The sequence below is a fragment of the Nuphar pumila genome, chromosome 3 (genome assembly GCF_984573655.1).
Source record: "Nuphar pumila chromosome 3, dmNupPumi1.hap1.1, whole genome shotgun sequence".
Taxonomy (NCBI): domain Eukaryota; kingdom Viridiplantae; phylum Streptophyta; class Magnoliopsida; order Nymphaeales; family Nymphaeaceae; genus Nuphar; species Nuphar pumila.
The window spans coordinates 29,039,468-29,062,014 of record NC_143251.1 but is presented as its reverse complement, the minus strand read 5'-3'; the positions used below and the strand labels follow the sequence as shown (position 1 = coordinate 29,062,014).

At 39.5% G+C, this 22,547-nt stretch overlaps 1 protein-coding gene across 7 annotated transcripts; it reads right to left on the bottom strand.

The window, feature by feature from the left end:
• Positions 1-4,134: 4,134 nt before the first annotated feature.
• On the bottom strand, positions 4,135-21,929 carry LOC149842441 (barley B recombinant-like protein D). Of its 7 annotated transcripts, none has more exons than XM_089999166.1 (6): positions 21,852-21,925; positions 21,659-21,772; positions 16,639-16,686; positions 5,475-5,565; positions 5,217-5,354; positions 4,135-5,111 (listed from the first exon to the last, which is right to left on the bottom strand). In XM_089999166.1, the coding sequence occupies exons 5-6, from the start codon at positions 5,286-5,288 to the stop codon at positions 4,281-4,283; spliced, it is 903 nt and encodes a 300-aa protein (XP_089855292.1). In that variant the 5' UTR covers positions 5,289-5,354; positions 5,475-5,565; positions 16,639-16,686; positions 21,659-21,772; positions 21,852-21,925; the 3' UTR covers positions 4,135-4,280. The 7 variants fall into 7 exon arrangements, with proteins under 7 accessions (XP_089855292.1, XP_089855295.1, XP_089855294.1 ...); XM_089999169.1 differs by having other exon boundaries at positions 5,475-5,526; XM_089999168.1 differs by lacking the exon at positions 21,659-21,772 and having other exon boundaries at positions 21,852-21,929.
• Positions 21,930-22,547: the final 618 nt, after the last annotated feature.

The following is a 22,547-nucleotide window of genomic DNA, read 5'->3' as shown; positions in this document are numbered from 1 at the left end:
TAAGGATGAGGCAGGGGATGAGTGAAAACGAATCACACTTCATTGGAAGGGGGGAAGGATAAAACCACTTCAATGACTTCATTCCCACAGAGAGAGAGAGAGAGCAGTCAGCACGGATGAGCAATTCATCCAGATCACTAAAGTTCTAAATAGACATTCAGAGTTTGACAAGCATAGAAACTTCATTCAGGGTTCAATTAAACAGTCCCCATCGTGATCATTCTCCAGAGCTAAACAGAGTTCCACAACCCCACCAACGTCTAAAAGGCTGATACTCAAAACACTACACTATCATGGACTCGGACCAATCATGCTAAGTCACATAGTTTCCCCAAACAGGTCCATCCAACGCAGCCCGAGTCACCAACCAACTTAGGAACAGACGCAACTCGAACAACATGACTCGTGATGGATCGTAAGCCTTTGAGGACGAGAAAATGTGGCTAAAATCTTGAAAGAGGTCTTTAAAGAAATGTTAAGTCTTTTATACACACATAAACCCCAAGTCTTATTCCGTGTTATTTTCTTCCACTAATCTTGATCAGAAGGCCACCTTCAATGAAGAGGCGTTGAGACTTTCAGAGGCATCCTCGTAGACCTCCAACTCATCAAAGATGGTTCATATTAAAATACAACTGAAATGACCTTACTGTGCAGCTTATTTGATGTGATTCCCAAAAAACCTGCAAATTTTGATATTCTCCCGATGTCTAAAATCGCAAATATCCAACATCGATAGGACACTTTTATCTTTCGCAACTGCAAATTTACGTATTTTTATGAAAAATTTGTATTGCTCGTCAAATATGTCTAATACCCGCTTAAATCCAGAATCGTAGGTTTTTTATGTGAATTTAGACCTCACAAACACGCATAAATTTATTTGTAAAATCTCGGTTAAACTAAAACTACTAAAATTGCAAATATCTGACTCTTTCGCATATAATAAAAATTTTCACATAAATATATTTATGAAACATCTCTCGTAAATAACATACTTTCGCATATATCATGAAATCGCATAAATTTGTGTGAAACTCCACTTAAAGAGAACCAACAAAATCACAAATATACTACTTAGATATTTGCAAATTTTTGTTATATGTGATTTTTCTTAACATTTGCAATTTTGTCAAATTATATATATACTCATTTTTGTTCTAGGATTTCTTCTTCTCGTTTGTGTCTGCAAAGAACTTTTTAGAACCCTTACCATGATTTTTGCATTATGAGAAAATCGCGTTATCATCCTTATGATCAACTTTCCCATCTACAGTTTTGAAAGGTGAGTTTAATCAATATATACCTGTGTATCCTATGCATATTTTCTAGGAGTATCATCCTTGTGATCGACTTCCATTTAGAGTTTAATATGTTTATGATTTTTTTATAAAAATATATATTGTTGTACATGATTTATGATTATTTGCTTGTCATTTAGTTAATATTTGTTATTCTTGTGTTAGTATAATGGGGAGAGGGTTCACTGTACACAAGCATTAAAAGGGCTAAAGTAAACTACAGTGGTTGTTGTAGGCAGTCAATAATGACGTTTAAAATGGCTAAAGTACAATATCATAGGTCTGATTACACTATTTAGAAATCTATAGTGGTCTCTAAAAATATTATCTTTAAGAAATTTGTAGCTTTGATGTCTCATCAAACCAGATATACGGCTTTGACCCTCTGGTATAATTATTCTTCAAACAAGCAAAAAATGTGGATAAATGTTGAGGAGGAGGAGGATGTAGAATCGATATTATTTAGTGGTGATGTTTACTTGAAAGTATGCAAAGTTAATAAAGGGGTAGTTAATCAATGGAATGGTGTGAATCCCGTGAAGAATATGCATTTGTCTCAAGCACCATTTATTGATCTAAATACTTTATCGATTATCCAACTGTCCCAAACAATAGACAATATTGATGTTGTACATGATCAACGAATCATTGCAAATGATATGGAACCACATGGGCAAATTAGTGTAAGTGATCTTCATCGCAGTAATTTAAAAAACATGCAGCCTTCCTAGGCATACGATGATGCTATGTACAAGTTATAATTTTGATATAATTTATGGTTGAGATATAGTTGTGATGATGAATGTGATATTTTGATAGTTGATCTTGAATGTTGAAAATACAGAAATGATGTATGCATAAAAGTAAATGAAGCAATAGATACAATGAATTTTGATGTAGTTGGTGAAATTGAACAGTCAATTAGTGAAAGTAGCAATTATGTTGACAGTACAGAATCATATGATATCAATGATGATGAGTATACCATATCGATAGAAAATGATGAAAGTGATACACCAATGGCATTGAAGAATGTGAATCCTTGGTTTTTCTTCAATAGATTCTCATACAATGAAGAGCATTTGAAAATCATTGAAGCAAAGACATCTAAGTTGTATGAGTAAGTACATAATGAAAGGCTTAATGATTGTGAATAATTTTAATGGCTATCAACACACTCAAACGATCGAGAAATTGCTTTGGGCAAAAAGTTTAATGATCTCAAGCACTGCCACGAGTTTTTGAAAGATCATATAATCAAGAATAACTATAAAGCAAAATTCTTAAAGACTTGCAATAACATAGTCATTGTCGTATGCATAAGGAAGAACGCTCATATGGTGGTTGATTGCCCTTGAAAGATCTATTGCACAAATATACGCAGAGTAGGTTTCTTTCAAGTAAAGAGGTATGATGGCGGGCATACATATGGTGAATCACTGGGCAACCTGGTAGTGTAGAAAGTGTCTTCAAAGTGAATTTCAAATGTTATTCACAAACCCATGCACCATAACTCGATGATAACTCTAAGAGAAATCATGAATGACATCAGTCATGAGAAAGGTATGAAAGTTACTTACAAACAAGTATGGCATGGACAATAACACACTTAGGCTACATTATATGATTCATTCTAACAGTCCTTCAAAATGATTTTCACCTATTTAGATCATCTAATGAATGCTAACTGAGGATCGTTAGGGTATATTAAGACCGATCAAAAAAATTAATCTAAGTATATGTTCTTATCCTTCAAACCAATCATCGATGAGTTTTTTAAAAGATGTCCTTCAGTTCTTATGGTAGATGGCACATTCCTAAAAGAAAGATACGCGGGTATATTGTTATTGGCTCGTAGTATTGATCCTTGCGGTGAGATATTTTTTGTAACATTTACAGTTATTGATAAGAATTTTCAAAATTCATGGGCATAATTTTTAGAAGTATTAAAATATGAAATTCATACACTTCAATGAGTTTAGAGAGAGAAAAGTATTGACAGTTATCTCGGATAGGCATCCAAGTTTAAAGTATAATATCCCTCACACATGTCCTACATATATTGAATTTTGCATGAAGCATTTGACGAAGAACTTTTCAAAGAAATTTTGTTCACCAGTCAATGCACTTTAGTAAAGTATAACTCAAGTATACAATTATTTTCTTAACAAAGTTAAAGAACAAACCACAGCCACATAATTATATTGCCAATGACGCGGAGCCGAAACATTGAGCTAATTGTCACTTTGAAGCAAAAAGATATAACGGATCAATATCTATGAAAAGTTTTAATTCATGAATTCTCGTCATACATGACAAATCTCTAATTTCAATTATTGAAAAGTTTCGTCTCAAGATGATGAAACTTTTTGATAAAAGAAAGATTGCATATTAACATATGACAGCCGTTATGATACCCAAGGTCAAAGAAAAGCTAGAACTAAATAAAAAAGTACAACAAATATGTGCAAATAGTGCCTCACCTCTAAATTTATGTAATTTTACAATATATGTGAAAATATGTTATTTGCTAGAGATGTTTTGCAAATATGTTTATGCAAAAAAATATAATTATATGCAAAAGAGTCTAATACTTATTTTCAGTGGTTTCACTTTCATTGAGATTTCACAAATAAGTTTATGCGAGTTAGTGAAGTTTAATTTTGTATAAAAAAACTATGATTCTGAATTTAAGGGAGTTGTATATATTGGCCAAACGATACAATTTTTATCACAAAAATACATAAATTCAGAGTTGCAAAAGGTAAAAGTGTCCTACCGATGTCAGATATTTGCGCTTTTGAACATCAAAAGAATATCGAAAATTGCAAGGTTTTTAGAGAATCATGTAAAATTACCCATACTGAAAATACAAAAGATGATGCAGAATTTCCTTAATAGCCCCAGCCCCATTGTCCACATATGATGCAATCAATATGCGCACGAAATCAACAAGCGTGCCAATGTATCATCTCAAATCTATTTAATGGTGATATACCGGTTTGTTCCATGCTTGGCCCAGTGATCCCTCAGATCCACCGGCATTGACAAGTCATGGCCCTCGGCAGCCAACTTGTTGAGCAGCTTGTTGAAGACGCTGCCGCTCATCTTCCGGCCGCTCATACGAGCATGCCTCTTGTTAGGCATGATGGGAAGCGGGTACATCGATATCGTGGTCGTGCAGCATGCAGACTGCCAGCCTCCGTTGCCCCACTTGTAGCATGGCTGAAGCATGCCGGTGCAGGAGCAGACGGGGATCGGCATTGTTGAGTCATCAAATGTCACTTGATTCAATCCCAAGTCCTGATCCTTCCACTCATGCTTGGTCACTGAGATCTGCTTGTTCAGATCCTCACCACCTGCCTGCTTCCTGGATTTCCTCAGCTTTGGTGTTTCAGCGCATGCAACGATCTTCCTCTCTTTCCGCGGCTGCTTGACACACCTTGGTTTTACATCAAGAACAGCATCCGACGGTGCAATGGGGTAGGATTCAGTGGTTGGGTTATCTCTGGCATGGTACGGAACATCTGAGTGCATGTGCTTGGCAGTGCGAGCATTGGGGGGATAGGCCATCCCATTCTCCCGTGCGTATTCAAGAGCTGCAATTGCCGCATCACGTTCCAGCAAAGCTGCATTTCTCTCCGCATATGCAGCATCTCTATGAAGGATAGCCACGTCCCTCTCAGCCAATGCAGCTTTCTTCTCGTTCACTGCTGCATCTCTCTGATGGATAGCACCATCTCTCTCGGCCATGACAGCCATCAACTTTATGGCTGCATGGTCTTTCATTGTATGTTGAGGCGTAATCCACTGTCGACCACAAACTAGAATTGTCATCTAGGGTTCCCAATACACTTGTCCCATGTTTGCCAACATAAACAAATGCTACCCTACAAAACCCACACACACGATTACCTGATGAGAAAGCACGGATTTGTACTGTTCTGGTTTGTGTCTTCCATTTTCCCTTTGTCCGCCTTCGTCCATTCTCCATTCACTTTTAGCAGTCAGAGAAGAGATGATTGACCCACGCTCATTATCAATTCAAACCAACTGTATTACACAAACACAAGCTTCTTATACCAGAATATTACAAGCTCTAATATAGACAGGTTACTTATTGCATACAAAAATAGAATTTCACTAGTATGTGGATTCCAGTCTAGAAGTAACCTGTGTGGGAAATGAAGTGAAGAAGTTCATGTCCTAACAGCCGGATATAAACCTGACTCAAGACAGCAAATATCAGCAAGACTGCAACACGCTGCATAAATCATAACCCACAGAGCATCAATATGCAAGCGATAACTAGTATAGACCACCTAAAGAATACCCCATAGTGGTATGGGGCACATTAAACGAGTATGAATTCCCACCTAGAAAAGGCTCTTGAAGCATATGCTCAGAGTATTTACATCTTACCTTTGAACTCATAATAGGTTACCTTCAAACCATACCAAGAATGGATTATAGTTCAATAATGCAGAAGACATGGCTCAGTGCTTACTATGGGGTTCATGGGTTCATGGTTCTGCATCAATCTTCTTTCTTTCAGTACATCCACTTCTCTTAGCACGCATTTTCTTACGTCCTCCTGAAAGTCGACCTCTCCAGCTTTGGAGAGAATGATTCTCAGGAGAAGCATTTTAGCATCTGGTTGCAAGTGTGAAAATTGATTCTCACGGTTGTGTGAGAGAATGCCTCAAACAAGAAAATGATTCCCCAAGAGAGAAATGGAGTCATGAGGTTGAGGAAGGATCTCCGATTGGAGAGAGAATGACTAAAAGTGGTTCTGAATCACTTTGGCAACGTGATTTGCAACATGTTCTTAGTCAACCATTTAGCTGACTTAGAAACTGAATCAACATTAGAACAAGTTGACACTCCAAATTTCAGTGCAATCTTATAAATTCTTGATCACCAAGAGAGCCAGCCAAAATTCCAGCTATATTTTGGTAGACAGTTTCCCTGCATCATAATGAATTCCTTTTATTCTCAGCACCAGTCATTAAGACTTGAGAACAAAATTGCTCAAGACGGAAGTGAAATGGAGCCGAGATGAAGGAAGCAAAAGTGAGAAACAAAAGGATTTTTAGGTCCATGTGTAGCAAAAAGTGAAGCAACTAGAAGGCATTTACAATTTTACAATTCATAGATAAAAAAGAGTTAAAAGTTGCTATATTATATGATACTACTATCATATCTAAATTTTTTTAACTAAGTTCTTTTATCTTTGAAAAACATAAAGCATGTGCTCATATAATACTCATGGGACCTAAAATAATTTAATTATTTTCCAGAGATACTATTATAAAATTAGTCTATCATACTCATATCAAATAAAAAAACATGGACCATATTAAGTCCAAGCAAACATCATTCTTTGTTGATATTATAATAAGTAAGCAACAAATAATAGATAAACATTAAACTTATGCATTTATGGTCTACATGCTCTTATAAAAAGAAAATATATCCAAACACTTGTGCCTTGAATTTTTTTGAACAAATAAGCTAAGCCATTTTGGGTTTAATAAATAGAAACATTTTTGAGTTTTAAAGGTATTAAACAATTGTATTTTCCTGCATAATTTGTTCCTTAATTTAATTAAAATAGGTAAACTGTCACGGGCTTACTTTTTTCAATAAGCCAGTGCGGTGCGACGGTCCTTTCTTACCGCCGCAAGCCTTTCTATCGCTCTGTCACGGGCATAGATCTTTGCAAATCCGCGACGCACCAAGCTGCCCAGCCTAACGGCCAAAAGTCGTGTACCAACATCTTTTCATGTGTTGAATCATTTTCATTGACCCTGCGCATCACCTCATGCGCAGCTGATCAAGCGCATTTTCAAATACTTATTCTATATAGTCCATGTCGCTTAGTGCATAATCGTCTCATACCAGCTATCACTTCTGAAAGAGGCACAAACTTTGCCTTAGCCTTGCGTGCCATGGAGCATATTGCGACTCCATGCGCACGACACAGCAAAACCTCACCACTAAATGAACAAGACCTTGCGGCCCTCAGTCCGAAGACTAGTTGATGATTGAACACCATAGCGACGAACACCACCCAAACTCATTCGTCGACGCCTAATCATTCACTCGCCTAGCACCGAGTCACCATACTCTGTTGGAATCACCTAATATGATCCCTGGGAGAATTAGCCCTAACCCACACGCACCCCCGTGCATCCAACCGCCACATGTAGGACATCTTGCAAACCGAGATATCCTTAACCAAATCTCCAAAGGAGAAATCCTTTGATCCGTTGGCACTGCTTAACCAAACAAAGATCCACGTCTATGCCGCCACACAACGATGCACTAACGACGATACCAATGTCTATCTCGTGTTGTGCTACCATCGCACGTCACCAATCAAGTGAACGCATACCGCGTGTTCCTACACTCGATGTATTTTCCACTCAGTAGAGCGCCGCCTGCATATGCCCTATTCCGAAAGATCGGCTCGAGACATTCTCCCACACCCAAAACCATTGGTGTCATCGACAATGCTAGTATAGGTAAGAACACAGTTTTAACGGATATGTTAGTTTCTCTTTATACTTATCTTTGGTTTACTCTTTTTCTTCAGCCTACTCAACTTATTCTGGTTTACATCCACCATCACCGCAACATTTTCCTTAACGCATCTCTGATCACTTAGACAGTGGTCTTCTGTTTTATCAACATCGAGCATTCTCTACTCGTAAGACCCCAGTGTAGTCTCATACACAAGCAGGTCATCCTCGCTCACACGACAAACTTGTCGTCTTCATGCTCATGGTTGGGGTGCCTTCCAACCCCAGCAAGGGCAATTTCAAGCCCTTCGTAGTCCTCGCAAAGAAAGACGACCACCAATTCATGCCGCAGATATCAACTCCCTTAGGCACCAACTTGCGGTTTTCCAATTGTCTAAACTAGTCCTCATGTGGGGAGGCGCCTTCTTGCATATCACCCCAAAGTGGTCCTTCAAAGTGTCTTCCTAGACACTCATCCTCAAAACGGCACCTTGGCCCAATGCTGCAACTCTCTTTCCGAAGTCAGCACGCTGCAACTCTCTCTCAGAGTCAACAAAACGTTCCCGCAGGAACCAACGAACCACGAACAACTTTTTCTGCACACACAATCTATTGAGGATCTGCCAACTCAAGAGACCAAAACAATGAGCATTTTGCTCAACATGGGCACTCCACTAACCCACAATTTTGGAGAGAATCTAAAAGTTTAGTTGAGTCTCCCATACCCAAAGGTGCAAATCCATCACGCTCCACCTGTGAGCCTAACGCACAATTGGTAGAAATCTTTGGCTTATCTATATTCTCTTAACCAATTGAACAACTTTACACTTTTGCTTATCATCGACAAGATGTCTCATACCATCCTGCAAACATCTTGCTTCTGTGCTTGGTCAACCACACTTTAGCTGCAAAAATTTACGTAAACAAGATAAACCATCATTGTCCTCTTCAGTGTCGCACACAATGAATAACAAGGTCCCCGTGAATCTTTCTGCTTTGATAGCAATTTGTCATAGGCTTACTTTTTCAATAAGTCAGTACGACGCAACGGTCCTTCCTTACTGCTGCAAGCCTTTCTATCGCCCTGTCACAGACATAGAATGCTTCGCAAACCCGCAACACGCCAAGCTGGCCAACCTAACGGCCAAAGGCCGCGTACCAACACATTTTCATGTGCTGAATCATTTTCATTGGCCCTGCGCACCACCTTGTGCGCAGCTGCCGAGCGAAAGTTGATCAAGCACATTTTCAAATGTGTATTCTATGTCGTCCATGTCACTTAGTGCATAGCCATCTCATACCAGCTATCACTTCTGAAAGAGGTACAAACTTTGCCTTAGCCTTGCATGCCATGGAGCGTATTGCGACTCCATGTGCACGACAAAGCAAAACCTCGTCACTAAAGAAACAAGACCTTGCGGCCCCTAGTCTAAAGACCAGTTAATGATTGAACATCATAGCGAAGAGCACCACCCAAACTCATTCGCCGACGCCTAGGCATTCACTAGCCTAGCCTCGAGTCACCGTACTCGGTTGAAATCACCTAATGTGATCCCTGGGGGAATTAGTCCTGACTCACACACCCCCGTGCGTTCAACCGCTACGCGTGGGACACCTTGCAAGTTGAGAGGTCCTTAACCAAATCTCTAAAGACAACATCATCGAATCCGCTGACAATGCTTAACCAAACAACGTTCCACATCTGTGCCGCCACACAGCGATGCACTAACGACGATACCTATGTCTATCGTGTGTCGTGCTACCACCACATGTCACCGATCAAGCGAACGCATACCGTGCATTCCTACACGATGCATTTTTCACTCAGTAGAACTCTGCACTGCACATGCCCTATTCTGAAAGATCGACTCGGGGCATAAACTATGGCACTGTTTTTATAAGAAAACAATTCATTAATTATGTAACTGTTTTTTTTAATAAAGGCACAATTCTCGTGTCAAAAAGCTAAAACGTTGGATGACAAAAGATGTGAGTTTAAAAAATGACAGCTTTCAACTTCTGGAGTGGCTTCCTAGGAAGCAAGCTTACGAGGGAAAGTAAAAGTGTTTCAATAACCATGGTTGAGAATATCCATCTTAAGTTCAGTCCTTGATCATCAAGTTTGGTTTGGATATGTTTCTTAACTCAACATGCAACCAGACAATAGGCTCCTCTCCATTCACACCACAATGGTAGGATGTCACAATTAAAGAACAAAAAAATATTCATTGAGCACACACCTTATTGGTTGGTTTAGGGAGGACGCGGTGCTCTCCCAATGACGGGTAAAAACATTGTTGTTCCTTCGTGTAGCAGCAGAGACGGATCACCCTCGCACAGGCCTGACGTTGTCGTTGATCATTTCTGGTGCCCGATCAGTTGAGCGATAGCAAGACCATCAAAGGAGGGCACGGTAAAGGATCAGATCAATGGATCTGGTCAACGTCTTTGTTTTTATTCAATGGACTAATAAATCATTACAAGGTTCAAAAGGTAAATAGAATGACAAATACTGATTGAATGTAAAGAGATAAACACAAACAAGGTGAAAAGAAACCTACGACTGCAGTGAGCCAATAGAAAAGGAAAAACAGAAAGGAAAATCAACAGAATGAAGAAACAGGCGTGCGGCTAAAAACAAAATAACAGAGATTATGATTTTTTCCATTGATTGCGGCACACAACCCTAAGTTGGGTTATTTAAAAGGGTTTGGCTGGATCCGGGTCTCGGGTCCGGACCCGGACCCGGACCCGGACCCGGGACGAACTCTGTCTGCTATTAGATCTGGAGTGCTCCAGCCTGGGCCCTTTGTTCTCGCCTGGATTAGGTATGACAAGACCTCTTCCCCGCGCCTTGGTACAGTGGTCTGGATCGGATCTACCACCTGGATCCGATCATCAATCCCTTGGTGCAAATCCGATCCAAACCCTGGGTCCTGCTGTATGGATCTGGGTCCATCCTGCTCTGCATCATTCTCCCCTGGTTGGAAAAAAGTTGGCTCTAACGACTTGTTGTCTCCACAGTAAGCATTTAGATCAGACACATTAGATGTAGGAGAAATATGCCAATTTTCGGGCAACCCAAGGAGGTAAGATCGGTCAAATAGGCCCGCTAACCGGGGAAACCCGGTCTCCTTGATGGGAAGAAGAACTATCTTATGACCCTTAAAGACAAATGTGCACGTGTTCCTATAGCCATCATTGATGGTCTTACGGTCAAACTGCCAGGGACATCCCAAAAGGACTTGACATGCACTCATAGAGGGCCACATCACACCACACTTCATCGTGGTAATGCTCCCCCATGGAGAATCGAATTAGACAATGCAAGGTGATATGTAGCTCGTTCCCTTTCTTGAACCATGTCATCTTATAAGGTTGGGACAATTTTTTCGTTTTTAGGTTCAAAGTGGACACGACACTCTCGGACACCATATTCTCGCATGCCCCAGTATCAATGATAATATCACACGCGCGCCCCTCACAGTTGCACCGGATTCTAAAAATATTATTCCGCAACCATTTTGTCGGGGTCGACTCTCGGGATGTGGTCAAAACATGACGGATGGTTAACAAGTTTTCAAGGCTACCATCGAACTCTACGACTTTCATCTCGTCATTTCCCTCAACAAGCGCACCCTCGCTCTCACTATCGGACACTGACTCAATAATGCCCTATGCGAGATGGGTGTTCTTGCTCAGAGTGGGGAACTTGGACGCAACATGACCTAACTCTTGACACCTAAAACAACGAATGGTAGACTCACTGAGCTTACCTTTGGATCTGGTGTGGTACGCGGGTCCAGACTGATCAGGTTTGCTAAGGTCGACTCCTAGGGTGGACTTTGAGTCTTCTTTCCTAGGGGAGCTCGCTCACCCTGGTTGGGAAACTCGACTTGGGTTGACTGGACTGATCACTACGGGATGTCTTATGTTCCTGCCTCTTTTTCAGTTTCTCTTCCACATTCATGACATAACTACTTGCCTGATCCAATGACTCGACTGCGATGCAATTGAAGTCGTCAATTAGAAACAACTGAGACTAGTTCGATATTACTGGCTTGCAGGTATGCGCAGACAAATCGTAGAAACAACCGAGAGTAGTTTGGGCGTCTGTTATTCTATGTATTTTCAATAACCCGAATAGTTAGTTGAGTCTGCTCCTAAGAGGACGGCTTTAGCCGAGAGATGATCCCCCAAAGGCACTTTAATAACCTGAATAGTTAGTTGAGTCCGCTCCTAAGAGGACGACTTTAGCCAAGAGAGGATCCCCCAAAGGGGGATACTTGACAACGGATACATCCAACTTCTGCAGAAGTCCATGGGATCTACCACCTAGGATAATGTCTGGTAGTCCCTTCCCCTAACTCCAATGACTGGGGAGGCCAGATCTTTGCCCGTGAGGTGGTTGTTAACAACCTGTCTATTGAAGTGTGCACCGCTTTGTCCTCTCCCTTGAGAGAATACAAGAAGCAAATGACTGTGTCAGGAGTAAGTTAATTGATGACTCATTCTATATGCTCTGGTCTTTTGACTAAATGAGCATCTTACCTGTGAAAGCGATCCCATTTTTATGTGTTTACAGCATTGTGCATTTGGCACTGTTCGAGGTCGCACGACCGTCTCATCTGATCATCGCAGTACTAACGTGTAGTGCACGACTACAAGTACTCTAGGATGAAAAGGGTACAGTTCCTCAATAAAAGTGTTTCGCAAATATGTAATGTTTCTCAAACTTTACTTTTAACGTTCTTTATCTTTTGAAACAACCAACTACTTGCGCCAACATTTGGCATGCGATTTTCAAGAATCTCATCCGCTATCGTGGCATCTACATGCCTCGCATGACTCGATACTGGCCTCGATAAACGGGATACGGGTTTATTAACAAAACCCCCACTAAGAAGTTCGCTCAAGGCCCAATTCGGGGTTACCCGAGATATGTTGAATAGACGAACAGAGTCAGCCAATCACATCCTTCCAAATACTTCGATTTGGGCAATCTTTGATGCTTTTGCGCAGCTCCATAAATTCTCAAGTCTACTTTGCAGGACTGCTCACTCGAAAAGCCAAGATCCCTGCTAGAGATCACTCTCCTTAGACGATGATGTATCGTTAAAACCCTGACTCAACTCTAATCGCAAGAGGGAGAGCGGTAAATGCCCCTTGCATCCTCCACGAGGATGCCTTTATAGCACATGCAATGAGCGAAAACCTGAGCATCATCTGCAATGGCAAGGCAGTAACGAAACATTTACAAAAGCAAGAACATGGGTGCAAAGCTCGACGGCAAAGGAAAGACTGTAAGCAAAAGTGCAAACATATAGCCTGGGCGCAAAGCGCGACGACAAAGGAAATACATGACAGAAAGTAAAGGGAAAGGATCACGAAACTGCGTCCTTAAGTTAAATACGTACTCGTATAAATATATATATGCATATATATTTATTTAATTATCATTTTAGTTAATTGAACTCAATTCAATTGTCCAAGTCCTCTGTGCAATCTTCCCCTACCTTGGGGAGTTGCAAGCTTGTTGGCGTATGCGGGTATAAGCGATTAACGGCTCGGGTCACAGAACGCGAGCGGGGTCCGTCGTACGAGCTGCAAAAGCGACAGTCTTAGCAAGCTAACACCAAAAATAGAAGATCAGAGGCACTGCCGCTGACCTGACGTGAATGAAGCAGAGGCAGGAGCAGTGTGCCCCTGCGAACCTGCTGAATGAGAAAGAAGTAGGGGCAGGGGCTGCGAGCCCCTGCTGACCTGCTGTCAGCAACCACGGGGAGGCAGGAGAGAGGCAGGGGCTTTGCCCTTGCTTGTCGAAAACTGGCGATGGGAGGGGTGATGCCCCTGTCCTAAAGAAGAGGGTGCAGGGAGGGGGTTCAGTCCCTCCCCAGCGAAATAGGGAAGCAGAGAGGGAGCCGAGCCCTTCCCTGCGCAATAAGCAAGCAGGGAGGGGCTCGACCCCTCCCCCTGTGTAGCTCAAAGGCAGGGAGGGCTCGAGCCTCTCCCCGAAACAAACAGAGGCAAGGAGGGTCGAACCCTCCCCTGCACAATCAAAAAGAAGACAGGGAGGGCTCGACCCTCCCAGTGAAAAAGAAGAGACAGGGAGGGGTGTCCACCCTCCCTGGTGAAAACAAAAGGGCAGGCAGGGGGCCAAAACCCCCTGCGAAGACCCTTCTCACAGGCGACAGAGGTTTTACCCCTGCCGACCTGTCGGCAAAGTGGTAGGGGCTCGGCCCCTGCCGACTTACCTGAACAAGAGGCAAGCAGGGGGGCCTTTCCACCCTGTCGACCAAGGCACGAGCAGCCCCTCCCTCGGAAGCCCTACGCCCGAGAGAAGAAGCGACGCAGGCAGCAGCCCTACCGCCTGCCGAAAAGGAGAGGGGGAAAGAATGAGAGGAGGTGCTCAACACCTCCCTCCCTGGCAGACCTAGAGCCACCAGGATGGTGGCTCTAGTCCACCGACCCTTGAACAGGAGGGTCGAGAGAGACGAAGAGGAGAGAAGGAGACAGCGAGGAGGGGTGCCCGGCACCACCCTCTTGGTAGACCCAGAGCCACCCACGATGGTGGCTTTGGTCCACCGACAACAAACAGGAAAAAAAAGGGGGGAAAAGGGATGGGATTTACATGGGAAGACCGCGGCGACGGGGGAGTCCACGGATGGCACAGGTGAAGGCAACGACGTCGGGGACGTTGGCCGATCTGTTGGAGCAAGGGCAATGACAATTGGTGGTCGAACAAGAGGGGGAGATAAAGAGAAGAGGAAGGGGGACGGCGACATTGTCGCCGACGTCTTCCTATCGCCGATCACAGGTGGCGATGGTTGGACGAGGCGCAGAGCGACGATGGTGGCGTCAACCGGACAAAGGGGGGAGAGAAAGTGCAGAGAGAGAGAGAGAGAGAACGAGAGAGCAGAGGGGAAATGAGAGGGGTTGGCCGGCGATGCTGCCGAAAAATAGAGGAGAGGGGGAGCGACGATCGCTGCCAGGTGGAGGGCGGTGGTCGACGCATGGGGGAGGGGCTTGTCGACTGTCCCTCCCCCTGCGTGTTTTATCTTTAAAACAAGCAGGCGGTGGGCGGTGAGGCAGTGCCCGACCGCCTGTCTCCTTTTGGATTCGGGTCAGGTCCAAATCTGGATCTGACCTGGGTCCAACAATTTTTTTTTCCGAGGGTTTTACCGTCTAAGTCTGGTCTGAATGGGTAACTTTCACAGGTGACGTCAAGCCCTAAGATTTTATCGCTTGTTCTCTTGTTTAGGTTTAATTATTGTCAGATCTTGTCTTTCTGAACAAGATTTATGTTGTCATACTTGTTATAACTAAACATCCTGTTTTAAACCTACGTTTTGGTTGAATCTGAATTTTATTAAATTGAGGTCTGATCCCAAAAAAAGAATATATATATATATATATATATATATATATATATATATATATATATATATATATATATATATATATATATATATATATATATATATATATATATATATATATATATATATATATATATGTCAAGAACCCAATTTGTGAGCTGATTAGAGACAATATATATATAATTTAGCAATAAAATCCTAAAGGCTTGAATATTTCAAATAAGATACAACTCATACGACAATAAATATATTAAATATAAGAACTCAAAGGAGCTCACAAAAAGAAGAATTAATTAAATTCATCCAAAATATGTAAGATAACCAACATGGAACAAATCTAAATACCCTCAGCATATATATCCAATATGCAATTAAAATATATTCAATGTACATAATAATGCATGAAAATTTTCCAATGAATAAAAATGGAAAAACAGGCAGTGAAAAAAATTAAAAAGTTCATGGAGATATTTTAAAAATCCCACATTCAACAAATTATAACAAAAGGAATGATATTTGCAAATCTCAACCCCAATTTACTCACCACAAGCAACCGTGACTTCCAACCCAAAAGCATCAAAATTCAAATTCATCAGCACATAGGACAAAAGATGAAACACAAATGTCAACAATAACCATATCGGTGACCATGCACCAGCAAAACTGGCTATCGGACAATACAAATCAGCTACAACCACAAGAGATGCACATCCCTCACCTCACAAATGATTGTAAAACTACAAACAATAACATCAACTACAACTGGTGCACATAAAAAAAGATAGGCAAATATACTATAATGAAGACAAACTGATGTCAATAAGCAAGAAGATTTGAAAACAACATTCAGATCAAAGCAATAAATTTTGCAATAATATGAGATTTAATCCATAAGGACCAAAAAATGGTTACAAGCAAATAACGATAGAGTCATCACTAACAAAAATCGATATGATCATCCAATAAACAATAAAGGCCAAATAAACAATTGAGTGATACAACTCACTCATAGAACCAGAGGTCAATCATCTGTCAGTTGGAGCCAAGACAAGTGCCAATACAACATCCATAAACTTGGCAATCTATACTGATAAGAAGATAGAGGTGAACGCATAACTCACTGCAACAACTAGCTCTGGTTCCACAACATCGAGGTGCACAACAATAATTGAGTGATAAAACACTCATAGAACCAGAGGTCAATTAAATATCAATCAGAGCCAAAAATATTGGCAATTTATACTAACAAGAAGACAAAGGTGTACACATAACTCACCTTAACAACTAACTCTGGTTCCACAACACCGAGGTGCATAAAAAATAAATGAATAATATAACACAATCACAAAATCAAAGGTCAATCAATAGTAAGTCAAAGCCAAAAATATCGGTAATCTATACTGACAAGAAGGCAGAGGTGCACACATAACTCACCTCAACAACTAACTCTGGTTCCATAACACAGAAGTGCACATAACTCACCTAGATAAGGCCAAACAAATAATAATGGATGTATCAAAAGAAGAGTGATGAACTAACAAAGACATATAAAGAGGCAAATAGGAAATCTTTGAAAGACACATTCCAAGGAACAAGAACCGATTAGACAAAAATTTCAAGTCAAGTAAAATCCTCAAATAAGTTTAGTAAAAGCATGCAACAAATGCAATCATATAACAAGATAAAATGTCCACAAATGAGACTCTTTAACAAGAATGTCCATCAATAGATACAAAATGAACAAGGACAAAAGTGAACCACAAAGGGTACACTTTCAAAACCCACAAAGGGAAAACAGAGAGAAAGTTCGCAAAAAAACACAAATTTTATTAATACCAAGTATGAAAAAAGCATAATACTTAAAACTCATGTGAGGTAACATGATGTAAAGAACATGTTAGATAATTTTCATTAAGGAGCCATGAGTCTAAGAAATATCACAACAAGGCATAAACCATTCATATACAATAAAACTACCTCTCAAATTGGCATAATCACAAAGGCCACTAAAAGGGCCAACAAAAGAACACACAATAACATAAATATTTTTAATAATTTTAAAAAGCACACTTAAAAAGTATTTATAAACCTCATAGAGGAGTTCAACATAAATTCCACAAGGATGAATGCATAATTCTCATAATAAAACAAGTTTTGTACGAAGAAATCATGTTTAATTCCTTATGAACAAATAGACAAACTCATTCATCAATGTGTAAGTAAGACAATCACAAGTGCACAAGGATCATATATCAATATGAAAAAACATTTATTAAAATTTCAAAATAATAAGATATCCATGATCACCAAGACCTTAACCATATAAAATCTTTAATACTACATAAAATATTCTATGTTTCACAAAAGAATACATCAAAGAGAAAAGAAAGAAATTCAAATGCAAGTTAAGCAAAATCTCATAAAATCATACTTATGAACGAAACAAAAAGCCATTTTAAAATAAATATTTTAAATAATTTTAAAATATTTAACAATACTAGAAAAATAAAACAAAGCCCAATATAACAAAAACATAATAAATTTGAAGTCATACATAAGAACATGTTTTGACATTTATAACCATGAAGTGTTTGAATAAAGCATATAAGTGCCAAAAACACATGCTCAAGAATACTAGAACATATACGTACAAATTGAACCCAGTATACTTTAGGGTGTCTAGTGTCTACCCTCCGAATTTCATGATTTATTGAGTTCTTTGTAAAGAGAACTAGATTTACAAGTTGATTTATCTGTCCCCAAAACCCAGTCAGCCACTGTCAGACCACTTCTAAAAATTATATCTCCCAATTGCCGTGTCTCCTGCCCCCTGAAACTTTAAGTGTACCTAGTCTAAGGTGTCCAAAATCATCCCTCCAAATTTGAGATTTTTTTGTGGTGTCGTTTGGGCATTCTGATTTTTCTACCAAACCCTACCAGAAAACCAAACCCCTTTTTATCAAAGTTAACCTTTGACCTAGTCCTTGACCTAACTGAGCCTACCCCCTACCCAAAAATTTGTACCTTAGGCCCAGTAACGCATCAATCTTCCTAGAAGATTGGAGAAGACAATTGTGGCAAGCCAAAACATTGCATGATTACCAATGCAATCAATATGATTCCACAAGATGGCAGTAATTAACATCCTTTTCAAACAATAATTTATGTTAAGAATGATCAGTCTCAGGTTCCAATGAGCCTCATGGAAAAGCAGTAACAAAAGTAAAAGCCAATCCTACCTATGAAGAATACAAAATATTTTTAAACTTAGCAGGTTCAAGTTTCAAGTCTCAAAGCTTGCACATGGACAAAATATAAGTATAAGCAATTATTAAGTTGAAATAATGATTACAAAGCTTGCTCTATAATTGCTTGCCTTTTTTATTGCTTTGTAAAGCAATTTCCTCTTCTTTTGGTGTCGTTGTCTCTCTCTCTCTATCTCCACTATTTTCTTGGTTGTTCATTAGCAAAAATTATCAAATGAAAGCACATTCATGTCATACCATATGATATGGTGTAGTCCTACACTATATTGTTATGATAAATATACCATACCTATTGTGTAGTCAATCATCAAAAAAAGCTCACAAGAAGCTCGATTCATGCTCAATGAGGCTAGATATATGTATTTAGGGAAGGTCATGGTCCAACAAGTTAATACTAGGATTGCTTTAACCTCATTTTTACACCAAATGCTTTAAAACTGAAATTCACCACCTATTTCTAGGGTTTTCAGGGACACTTGGAATTTTCATGTTTTTTTTTTTTCATAATCCAAAATCACATGGAATAGCTTAACCATATTTAAGAAAATTATTTTTACAAGGTCTGCCCAATATCAATAAGGAGAGATTGAGACAACAGCAAGGACATTTGGTGGACTAGTTAACCAACACAAGACAGAGGCTATTTTCCACTTATCTGCAGTTAAGTAAAACCTCAGGTCAAGCTTATTCAAAACCATTCAATGAATGGTGAAAAGAGATGCTGCAAGATTTCAAAGAGAAAAGAATGAGCACACAACCAATGGCACCAACCACCATCACCATTAGAGGTTGCACATCCACCATCAAAACCAACAAAAATCAGAAAGGTTCTCAAACATGTGAAGTTGCATGAATTTCTGAAGATGCAAAATACATAAAAGATGATGAGATGCCAGAAATCACATTAGGGAAAAAACTAATCGGAATATGTAGATTACCTCCAGTCTTTATGTCATTCATTCAATATTGGTATATATCTATAATTCATATTTCATACTTTTATGTCGCAAGTTATGAACAAATGATTTTAGTATTAAACCCTTTTGATCATTTGTAATCAATTGTATATGAAACTATTATTTTATTCTAGAAAAAATTATCAAACATACATTTTAATCCGTATAACTTTTCTTTTCTATTATCTTTAAATTTTTTATGTACGCCTTTTAAAGCAATTAATCAGGTCCACTATGACATAGTTACAGATTTATAAACAGATAAACTTTGCAAATTCCCTTCCTAGCAAATGAATCTTCACAGTTCACACAATCGACTGCAAATAGATGTATATAATTTTAAACCCCATTGAATCAAATAATTACATTTCAATTCCAATAGCATCCACAATTAAGAATGAATAAATGGCATTTTTAACTAATATTTGACAATGCAAATTGCTCAGCCTTTGTAGAATACAAATTACATGATTGACAAGAATAGAATTCTCTATTATGTGGAATGGCACATAATTCCACAACCAGCTAAGAATATCTAAAAAGTTTGGAATGAATCCTCAGAAGATATCTAAAACTTTGCAGTGAATATATTTATATTTTCTAAGTGGAATGGTTCCACTTTGAATGATTTAAACAAACCAGTGAAAAATTTATACACAAGTTGCAGCAAATCTATAGAAAACTATCAATTTGTGGACAAAAAATGATAAAAGACGATTAAAACAAAAATAATCAGTTCTTGAATTGATGAACTACGTCAATCATGTTCATTTGCAGCTGTAAAACAAAAACATTGAAAGAAATTTTACGACAACACATAGATGACAATGTATACTAAGCGAAGATGATAATAAGCTTAGCATATGAGTTGAGAACATGCATATATGAAAGAAACTGGAAAAGGGCAACAGGCTCCCACGCCATCATTCTTGAGAAGTTCAAAACATTCATTGAAAGAGATTTAACTGATGATGAAGAAGACGTGTAGAAGAGAAAGAGAATATGAAAAAGCAAAAGAAGAAGAAGAAGAAGAAGATTATAAATCCAAAGAAGATAAATACTTGGAAGGATTTTCTTTAAGCAATTGACGTTTGGATTTTGAGTAAAGTCTTGACAGCAAGTCCCATGCATTGGGAAGTTTGTAAAGCACATCTTCTGTTTTCACTTGGTAATTTTTGCTTATTTAAACCTTCAAAGATGGTTTCCTGTTTTTTTGGCTAATCTTCAATGTTGTCTCCGAATTACTATCACACTTTTGCTGCATTCCTCTAACGCCAATCCTTCAAGTTAAAAGCTATAAGTCATCCTTCATATCTAACAGCTCATTTGTACCCCATAATTCACATGTTAGAACTCTTTACTTCACGACTATGCAGTTCAAAACTTGATATTTGAAATTTCTTGAAATAGTATTGTGTAATGGGCAGTAGCCTGAAATGTGGCAGTTACTGCTAGCTCAATATTCAGCACCTACACTCGATGTCTACATTTCTCCTTCATTCTCACAACCTGCCACAAGAAGAAGCTCATGCTTACTTCCACATGTAGCTTCTAATAAAGGAAACCCTTTCATCCTATATAATGCAACATTTTGCAAAGAGAGAAGCAGCTAGGGTGAAAACTGGAGTTACGATATCTAATACAGAGATAAGAGTACTCCACCTTCCTCTACACGCATAGAAAAGCACTCACACACGTTACCTTCGGAGAACAACAGCAACGGCGCAAAGATACAATGCAGATGCCTCTAAGAACGAGGAAGGGAAGGGATAGAACAAGAAGATCGATCATTCTGCGCACCGCAAAATACATGAAGTTCGTGTTTTTGTGTCTCTATACACCGTACTGAGCCTACTATGCGACAGTTTTCCACCAAATGCTCCACATTCTCTACTATCATAACCGAAAACCAAACATCAGAGACAGCAAATACATCCAGTTTTCGGCTCTCTGCATAAATATTCAGCCATCGGTAGTGTCTTCCGCTCGTGTAAAAATAAAACACAGAAATCACAACTACGAGAACAAATAGCAGAGAATCTCTAGAGCAACCTCCAGCCCAACTACTACACTTCTCAGCAGCCAAAATTTTCTAGGCATCCTTGGACGAAACTTCGTCGAGAAGAACAAAAACTAGAAAAAACGAAAAGGAACTAAGCAATTAGCAGATCGTCAGAAAGGAAATCCGATCAGGACGACACCAAACCCTATCCTTAAAACTTCTTCACTTACTTCAAATCCACAAAGAAGACGCAAAGCCCTAAACGATCAGTCCACCACGGCAGACGCCGAAACGCACAGCAGAGTCCAAACAGAGAAAAGTCTAAAAAAAAGACCGTCTTTTTCCTGCCAGAAAGTCGAATAACTCCAAACATTTTGCGCCCATTAAAGATCAAGAAGAAAGGGGATAGAGAAAATCACTCACCTCGAGAGAACGCCAAGCGAATTCCTTGCCTTTGATCTCTCTCTCTCTCTCTCTCAGTCCTTCCTATTGAATGTGATCGAAGTTGGTGGTAGACAGAGGGGTTTTAATTTGACACCTTGTCCCCTTTCGCTTTTTCATTTCTTATTTTTTTCTCATTATTATTCTCTTTTCTTTCTATCTATCAGGATACGTTAGGTGAAGCCCGTACAAACCTCAACGTCAAGCCAAGAAGCTCAGGTGTTTTTTTTTAGCTTATTTTCCTGATTGTATATCATTTTTGCTCCGTTTTAGTCTGATCGGATTGGAAAATGTTGGCCTGATTTCGTGGTAGCTTATCAAAAAAATCACCGAATAGCATACTGCCACCTGTAAGTGCGTCTACATTTTTTACATATTCCTAAATTCAATAACACTATCCACTCCACCGTTCTGATTTTCAACAGTTTTTTATTTCTTTTTTTCTTTTGCCTGCACAACAAGCTGAGCTGGCTCGGCCTGTTTAAACTCGACTCGAGATCGTGAACATAAATGACCCGAGCTTGAACACAAGTCATGCATAAATGATGTGTCATTTTTGCATAGTTTGGAGAGATTTGGGATCGAATCCCATCTTTTGCGGGTAAAAACCTTTTAGAACGGTCAAGCTTGGCTCGAGCTCAAAATTGAGCTGAGCTTGAACAATGTTTGTTGTCTAAG